We start from the raw sequence: 9,351 nt of genomic DNA on the forward strand, positions 1-9,351 counted from the left end.
GCTCTTCCTTGTCCTGCAGGCTGGGAGCCCTGGGGGGAATCCAAGCACAGAAATAAGTTGGTGCCAGGAAGGAGTGTGGTGACAGTAGTGAATCCTTATGAGAGATTTTTGTATGAGAAGGCATACATGACTGGCTTTAACTCTTGAGTAATGTGCTCTCTTTATAGCAGAAACCACAGAACTGAGCAACAGGGCTGTAGCCATGACTGATGGTACAGCTCTGGTAGTTTGTAGCAATGAAGGGAGACGTCTGCCACACAGTGATGCTGTGGGATTTTGTGCTCTCGCATGGACAGGAAAGCAACATCTGCCCTTTACTGAGCTTTCCACATGAAAAAGGAATTTAAATGCCTTGGCATTTTAATTGAGTTGAGAGGGGCAGGGTTCTGGCTTCTTCCCCAGTGTCTTTGGATGAGAGATCCAGAACCAGGAGACCCACTCTCTCCTGTCCAGCCTGTTTGCACCGGTTCTTCGCAAATCAAAGAGGTTAGCAAGACAGGAGTGCTCTGGAGCTGAGTATTGCTGCCTGCCTTCTCCAAGGAGCCTAATCAGAAGAGAAAATGAAAGGAGAGGAGGTGTTGAGTCCTGACTGCTTTAATTTTTCCTGCTCCAAGGACATGCAGTGCAGGAACTGGCCTGATGGAATTATTTTAGTCCTTGGGAGGCTCTGTGTAGAGATGAAAGGCTAGCTGTGAGATTCAGGCAGCAAATCCTTCAATTCCAGGATAGCTCTAATAGAAAGGCCTGTTCTGTGAATCTGTCCAGATGAGAGGGCTTTGCAGACAGACACTTTTGAGAAAGCAGGTGCCAGACATCCCACAGAGAGGACTTCCCTGGAACTTCAGCCCATCACCAGCCTCCATTCCACTTACAGTCCAGAGCAAACCCTCTGTTGGTTCCTGGTGAAGATTCTCCATCAAGGCTAAATTAAGTTTAAGTGTCTCCAATGAGGCTTCTGTTGAATTTCCCTTGTGGTGGCTGTTGAGCTGCAGCACCCCCAGACATTTGCTGGGGACATAGTGTGGGAAGGCTTGGTCAGTACAGCTTTACCTCCAGGGTTGCTTGGCTGTCCTTCAGACTCGAGAGACCATCCATAGGACACAGGACATGTGGGATATGCTTGCCTTGCCCATCTGCATGCATTTAGGAGCTCACAAAACCCAAAGGCTCTGCTCAACTCCCAGAGCTGTTCTCTTATGGTGGGGAAAATGGGATGGAGCTACCTGTCCCATGTCCATCTGCATGTCTACTGTGGTTGTTAACAGACCTCGCATTTCTTACTAGGTCTTTGATCTCACCAGCTCACTGATGTGGTGTGCTGTTGTTCACTGAGGTTTAGTTTTCTTAGGCTGCACATACCTGAGGAAGAGTTTGTGGCAGAGGAGCTGCCCATCTCATATATGCAAGATCTTTCCTGTGTGAATGAGTAGGAAAGTATTTCCTGCTTTACTGTAAACATCCTTCCCTGTAAAGCGATATTTTGCATTTCTTGCACCTTCAGACAAGACCTATCAGGAAGACTTACAGCCCTTTCCTTTCTTCCTTCTACAGTGTAGGAATGTGTGTCTTGCTACTGCATGTTTAAGAAGGAATTAATGATATCAAAAATTTTCTGTCTTAGAATATGTAAGCTGTGGTTATGGGATGTAGCTAGAACTGGTGAAATCTTTTCAGGTCAGTCTGCTGCCTTCCTGTTTTGACTGACAGGGCTGACTCCTCCTGTGGTGACACCACAGACAGAGATGAACTGAAAAAACTGCAGGCTCTCACAGTATTGTGGAAACCTTCCTGTCTTGGTCTATGTTGTTGGTGGGGCAGAAGTGGCAGGGTTACAGCTGCAGAGCAGCTATGTGACCCTTAGCACAGTGCCTGGGCTTGGGGGTGGATGCACATGTGTGTGTTACCATGTGTACAGATACGTTTAGCAAGGTGTCAGCCCCCTGTGCTCCTTGGGTGAGCAGGCAAGGTACTTGTGTCTGTATTTCTTCTGTGTGGGTAAAGCTCTCCCAGAGGTCCTGTAGGATTTGTCCAGTAGGAAGTGACAGAAGACTTTTGTCTCAGATGGTTTGGTGGATTGGTGGACAAGGCTTGTTTGTTAATGCAGCCAGGAGAAGATGGGTGTCTTTTTTCCTTGCCTTTTCCTTGAAACCCCTGTGACACAGAACAGTGTCAAATTTTTCAACATTGCTCCTTGCTCTGTTGAGGCATGGTGCAAGGCTCTGTCTGTGTCACATAACTGTGAGCACCAGGGCAGGTCAAAGTAGGATGAAAGACCTCAAAGTATTAACCACAAATGTAGTTGTTGGAAGAAGTCACTTTAATAGTGTTTTATACTGGTAGATTCTTTGCTAAGAGCACTTGAAATGCTCTGAGCACTGGGCTAATGTTGATTGATGCATTTGCCTTCTGAGCTACTGCAGGACACATTTTGGGTGTGGAGACATCCCTAAAAGGCTTTTCCAGCTGATCCAGCAGCTGTGATGCAATGAGCCTGATCTCTTGGTAGGAGCAGCAAAAAATAGGTAGATAAATGGTTGGGTGAAAAAACCCTCTTCTCCTAGACAACAATGTAGGTGCTTGACTGGCAATGAGCACTTAACTTGTTGCAAAAGCTGCTTAATCTGGTAATCCCAGGTTAGATCAGTGTATTGTTTTACACACTACTTTGTGCCATCCTTTTCATTCCTGTAGCCCAGATGGTTCCTCACAGAGCTTGATCTAATCTTCCAGGTGCCATGTAGCTCTTCTCTGGACAGCGAGGTTCTTCTGACTTGAAGCCCTGAGTTTGCAGGTCCCCTGTTCTTTGTGAGACAGGAACCAGCTGTAGGTTTTGCTGATGGCAGGGATCCTTCTGAGCAGGGAGGGCTTTTCCAGGGCCTTCAGAGATGAATTGCAACCAAAGATACAGCAGTTAGAGAAGGAAACAAGGGTTCCAATGTATTCCCTGCCTTTTCTCCCTTTTCTTGGAAACTTTCCCTTGAGGAAGGTGTTTGCAGGCTCAGACAAGCCCAGTGGCGCTGGGCATGGCACATGGGATGTGGAAAGGGGGATGAACTGTTTGCTTTTACTCCCCAAGCCTCTGTACAAACAGAAGTACAGTGACTAATACACCAGACCCTTTTAATGCTGCAGTTTCCCAAGAGCTGAATATGCATCTCCACAGCTCAGTGGGCCAGCTTGAAGCACTATCACATGGATGACGCTCAGAGCAGCACAAGTGCTGGGATTTTGAATTTGATGCTATCCGTTTAACATCTGCCATTCTGCTCTCTGCTGTCTGGAAAAAAGGGTGCTGGGCATCAGGCCAAACAGTGGTTTTACTGGGAAATGAGCTGAGCCTGGAAGGGTTTCTTCCCTGCAAATGCTCCTGGCTTCTGTCCAGCAAGATGTGTCTATAAAAAATAACTTTCTCATAAGGAGCATCGCGTGGCATTCGAGACCTCGCCCTGTGGAGTAGCTGGGCTTTTTCAGGTTCTCACACGTTCTGCTCCCCTTTGGTTCAGAAAGCTGCACGTTGGCGGTCAGCGTACCCTAAGCTTTATTGCCCTTTGTTAAGTTTCACTCCCTCCTGCTGTTTGCCCTTTGGCTAAAGGAGGAGTCTACCCTGTTGCCTGGGCTCTGAGCATAACCTGTTGCTCTCAGTATAGAGGCAGTCTGCCCTGGCATTTCTTTCTCAATGTATTTTTAGGCAGTGGTTTTCCTAGCCAATTTGGTGAAATAATGCTTTGACCAGCCTTGGCCCTGTGAAGATCCCATGGAGTGGGATGAGCTAGCAGTTTTCAGGATCTTATCAGCTTGATGATCTAATCATGTTGCCCTCTGTTTATGGGCAGTCCGTACTCAAATCTTTCTCTGAAGATTCCAGGCAACACCACCTCTCCTTGCTTATCAGGTCTGTGTTCTTAAAATGCCAACTCACCCTTTAGGATCACTGACAATACCACTCAGTCCATCTTTTTTTCCTACTGCAAACCCTGTATGTACAAGATCCTTTCCAAGCTTGCCTTTGATGTTGTTTTTTTTTTTTATTCCTGCACCTCCTTGTGAAAACCTCAAGGTACAATGATCAGAGACCTTTCAGTGGGGAAAGTGAGGGAATGGCAGAGAAGGCTGAAGAGGGAGCAGAGGGTCTATATTGCATGCAGTAGATTGTTCCAAAGCTGGCAAGGCTACATACAGAGGTTTGTCCTGTACTGATGCTGGGGACTGTTTGCTCAGCCCCATAAAGATGTGCTGTTGCCTAATGTTAATCTCCACCAAAATGAACAAGTATCAGGGAGCAGCTGCTTGGTTCTCTTGGTCGGCTGCACTCAGGGTGCCTATCTTAGGTATCAGTATGCTGTGTGATGAAGTGTAGGGCTAGACTTCTGGGTGTGAAAAGTTGCTTGAACACAGCATTATTTACTTCTGCTGAAATGCTCATTCCTGACTCCTCACAGCCCTGGGAATCCAGCTTGCATGGGCTTAGGGGAAACCAGACTGTGAGCTTTAGTCATCTCTTTGTGCAGGATCTCTGTTTTGATCTCTGCTGCCCAAAGGAGATGCTCACTGAAAGCACTGCTGAAGCACAGGGGCAAGGAGGACAGATTCCTGCAGTGTCTGCACTGAACTTTCCATCTCTTTTATGTTATTTAAAACTTCTCCTGTTAAGTTTCCTTTTTGGACGCTCTGTGCTGAGAGCTCTCGTGGAGTTTATCCTGGGGGAAGGAGTTTTACTACCTTGGTTCCACAGATGGCAGAGCTCGAGATGCTGGCTTGCAGTGAAAGGTCCTTGGCTGGGGTTTGTCTTTGCTGCTATGTAGTAAAATGTATTGTGGAAGAATTGCCTGCTGGGCAGGGCCTGCCTCTTTCTGAAGCACTGTGAAATCTTAGACATGGTGATGGACACTAGGAAAGGACAGCTGGATAGTGCCAGGTCCAGCTGATGGACCACGGTGAGGGACACTCAGTGGGTTGTCACTAAAGGGGCCACTGTCCTAAAGCTGGATGCTAATTAATTTCTGGGTACTCTTGCGGGCCTGTGGGAAGAGGTGGATCATGTTTCTGTCCCCCAGGGCATCAAGAGGTAGTCAGTGATGAGGTCTGCATGCAAAATTTGGAGGCAGTGCACTGTATATATCAAGGCTGGGGGAAAAGAGGCAGCAAGAGGCACCTAGGAGTTGTCCATAGGCTGCCAGTTTCTTTCCTTGTTGGGAATCCACTGAAAGAGTTGCAGTTCCTGGGTGGTGTGCAGCTACTGTGTGTTCCTGTGTAAGGTGACTGAATCAGGGATGGGCTTTGACTCTGGGATGTCTGTTTTCTACCCAGAATGCATTCAGTGATCTTGCCTTGTTCTTCTATGACAAGCATGGTGGGGAAGTGATTGCAGTTCTGTGGAAACCCTTGAGCTTTCAGCCTCAGCCTTTTAAGGTGAGTATTTTTGGCTCTACCTTCATGTTACCTTTATGCCCTGAAAGCTTGAAGGACTTTTTTTTTTCCTGCATTGTACTTGCCTCACCTAACTCAGCCCCAAAGTTCTTGAGAAACAAAGCTCATAGTTCTGTCCCTTCTTAGAAAGGGCAAAACCAAGAGAAGACTGTGGTCATAGTGCCCTCGATCGTCAGCAGATCTGAGAATGTAACATGGGTCCCTGGACAAGGCCTAGCACCTCAGTCATGGATCAGAATAGAGCTCCCTGTCCCAGGTGCTATTCCCTGGTTCTCCTTGTGGGAGATGGGTGATGCCTCATTTGCCAAAAGCGTTTGGTGTGTGCAGTAAGCTGTCCCATTCTCACGGCTTTGGGTGTCTTACACAGAAATACTTGACCCACAAGAAGCTGGGATGGCAAGCCTAGGTTCGTAGTGCCCAAGTACTGTTGATGCACGAAGATATTTTCCAGCTAAACTGGGGTTTGTCAAACTCTAGAGGGTAGTTAAACTAGGTATGAGACACACTGAAGTGATTCATGCTGCTTTCTATGAAGGAAAGACGCAAAGAAACCGGTTACTCATGGCTCAGAGTTGGCAGCTCAGGCTCTTCTGTTGTCAGTCTCTGGGTGATTTATCTCCCCTCTCTTCACGGCTAGAGGGCATTGGCCATTCAGCCTGGCTGCCGTTGTGAAACCTAGTTATTCAGTGTGGTGAAACAGAGGAGGAGATGCTTGCATCTGGCTGAGTGTGGCTTTATTAAACATCAGGGTTTTGTTTTTTTCCTCTGATGGAGTCAAGGATCTCTTCCCACTCAAAAAACAGAGCAGAGCCCATGCAGCAATTAACTCAGCCTTATGCTGTGGTCTCTTTTGCATACCTCATGTGCTATACTTACACAGGCTCTGCCATGCATCTTCATACTCTTCCCATCTCCACCATGCCCCTGGCCATTACTTTTCTTCCTCTCTTCCTTGCAGTCTTTGGACTGTGGCTGCAGGCTGCACCCTAAAAGGGGCTGGAAGGGTCATTCTTGCACTTTGTTAGCTTTAATAATGAGGACTGTTCTCACTATGTTGAGAAGTGAAGCTTAGAGAATTGGGTGTAGTGGTGTAGCAGGGTTTGGATGTGACAAGTCAGGAGAGGCATTTCCTTGGGCCTGGCAGAAGTTGCAGAGCAGCTCTGGGCAGGTTCTCACATTTGTGTAATATTTGTGTCTGTCCTGCAGGTCTCCAGCATGAAAGGAAGAAAGGTGACAACTCTGAACAACGAGCTGGTCTGTGTTCCCAATGTGGAAGCAATTCTGGAGGACTTTGAGGTTTTGGGAGAAGGCCTGGTCAAAAGTGTGGAAGCTCGTACAGAGAAATGGACTATCTGAGACCACTGAGAGGTGTCAGAGTGGCCTGTCCTGAAGCAGTTTGTTCACTCTGGAACTGTTCCTTTTTATAAATCAGTCCTAGAAAAGGCTTATAGTTTTCTAAATCCCAGAACTGTGTGGTTTACTCTATTTATCTTTATATGCCTAGTTCAGAAAAGCAGTGGGACCTGTTACTGTTTTCAAGAATATAAATGCTTTTTTATTTTGAAGAAAATATAAAGATGGGATAAAATTTTTGGAAGGCAGCTTCCTAGTTTTGCAGGGAGTTTATAGCAGATGCTGTTATTGTGGAGGTTAGCCTCTACAAAACCAAATAAATACAGTTGTTAAAAAATGACCCTTCTACTCAGATCCAGCAGGGCATATTTAGCACACCGTGTTCAGTGCTGGTCTCTCCAGTAAAAGAGAGTCATGTCCACACTGGAGAAGGTCCAGCAAAGAGAACAAAGATAATTAAGGGGTTGAAGCCTCAGTCACAAGGAGAGAGGGTGCAAGAGCTGGGCTTGTTCAGCCTGGAGAAGAGAAGGCTCAAGGGGTTCATACCAATGTGGCTTAATACCTGATGGGGGAGTAGAGAAGATGGAGGCAGGCTCTTCTCAGTGGTGCCCAATGACAGGTGAGAGGAGTAAATTGAAATACAGAAAATTCTGCGTGAAAAGCTTTTTTCCCACCATGAGTGTGGTTGAACAGAGAGGCACAGGTTGCCCTGGGAGATGGTAGAGACTCTACTTGGAGATACTCAAAACCCAACTGGACATAGTCCTGGGCAGCCTGCTCTGGGTGACGCTGCTCTGAGCAGGGATGTTTTCTGTCATAAGAAATGATCATGGGCACTCCTGATGAGGGAAGAGTGAGAAATAAGAGAATATGCACTTGTCCCATCCTCTTTCATGCTGGAGGCAGCACACGTGTTCCAACAGCAAACAAGAGTGTAGCAGATGCAGAGTAAACAAAGCAGACTTTGTGGCAATGGATACTCCAGAAGCCAAAAGCAGATCAATATTTGAAAACCAAGTTGATGTTCAGGCAGTCTGACAACTGTAGGCAGTTGTTGCTTATTAAGAAGCATTTCAGATGGGATGTTAAGTGTGTTACTTCAAGACCAGCTGGCCTCTCCAGCTGTTGGCAGTGGGCCTAATGTCTTGCGGAGGAGATCCACCACTTTGTCAAATGTCTTATTGGGAGGATTTGTAAGTGGGCTGTGGCAAGATGGGGCACTGAACTGGTGCTGCCTACTTAGTGCCCACTGATTGCCCTCCAGTGTTTGGAGGCACAGTGTGTCCTATGGGATAGACGTGTGCAGCATCCCTGGTTTTGGGGTATATCTGCTATATTAAAATCACAAGGAACATTTTTCTGTCGTCTCTGTGCCAGTGGCACAGGCTGTAGGTAAATCCATTGCCCATCCTTTGCTTGCAAGAGCTTTCTGAGTACACCTAAACTGAAAACATCAAAAGCTCTTAGTGGGCAAAACGGATCTCAAACCTGAGAACGAAGCGGCATGTTCTGTTGCTACTGTGACCCCTGCAGCCTAAGAACCTGCTGACAGGTCCATTAACAAACGAAGCAGGCAGTGATTTCAACAGGTTTCAGAAGCAGCTAATTAGGGATTAATTTTTAATCTTCTCTTTGTTCTGCTTTATCATCTTCCAGCTGTTGGAATCACCCAATCCGCCTTCAGCAGTGGCTGTAATTTTCTTCAGTAGTTGGATTGTTTCTGCTTTTTGTGTCCATTTGCCTGCAACTTGACCATGCAGTTGACATTGCGGTCCAGTAAATTTGCCAACACAGCTGCTGAACAGCATTCGAGTTGTTGCAGTGATTGCTTGTGCCAGGGCTGTGCCTATTCCCCCCATGCCCTGTCCTGCCCTCATTCATCCCCTTGCTATATGTTGTGGATGTAAATGGTTTTGGTGTGAACACTCCTCACTGCATGTATCTGCTTTTCCCTAGGGCAGAGGCGTGTACTGGAGCCTGCATTAGCTCGCAGTGGAGCAGAGCTCCTTCATCTTCCTGCTTCACCAGGCAAGCTGGAAGGTCCTGCTCCCCCTTCCCCAGGGCTGTCACAGGGTGTGACCCCTCACTGGCTTATTCCCTGCCTGGGAATATTTATGAAGAGATGGTCTCTGCTTTTGCGGCAGAACAGTGCCGTAGTCCCTCTGCCCTGTCCTCCCCAGCTCAGCTCCCACTGGGGTCTGTGAAGGATGTACCCTGTAGGGATAGCCCTGCAGCACCTCTGCTTTTATCGGCTTCTTTTTCACTGTCAGGTGTTGTATTGTTACTCCTTTTCCTTTCTGTCTTTAAAAAAAGGCATGAAAATCTGCTCCTCCATCTTTGGGTAAAACATACCCATTTGCAACATGCAGCAAAGGGCCAGGAAATGTCCAGGTGAACATTCTGCAAAAAACACCCATGCCCAATAAACTGATAATAGATGAGCTCACTCGTAACAAACCCTCATACAAGTATCAACCTGCTAGTGTTTCATAAGGTAACACCACTGTGCTCAGCAGCCAGATGTGAGCCTGATTTTGGTGACAAATACTGGTACCTCAGCAAAGACATTGT

At 47.0% G+C, this 9,351-nt stretch overlaps 1 protein-coding gene across 1 annotated transcript in view; it reads left to right on the top strand.

The window, feature by feature from the left end:
• NOL6 (nucleolar protein 6 (RNA-associated)) overlaps positions 1-7,021 on the top strand; it is a gene marked incomplete at its 5' end in the record, with an annotated part of 25,892 nt that extends 18,871 nt beyond the window's left edge. Inside the window, 2 exons of the mRNA XM_009080623.1 lie at positions 5,308-5,409; positions 6,634-7,021. Coding sequence (XP_009078871.1) covers positions 5,308-5,409; positions 6,634-6,783 — 252 coding nt within the window. The remainder of the gene's footprint in view (positions 1-5,307; positions 5,410-6,633) is intronic.
• Positions 7,022-9,351: the final 2,330 nt, after the last annotated feature.

Source organism: Acanthisitta chloris, unplaced genomic scaffold (genome assembly GCF_000695815.1).
Source record: "Acanthisitta chloris isolate BGI_N310 unplaced genomic scaffold, ASM69581v1 scaffold7868, whole genome shotgun sequence".
Taxonomy (NCBI): Eukaryota; Metazoa; Chordata; class Aves; order Passeriformes; family Acanthisittidae; genus Acanthisitta; species Acanthisitta chloris.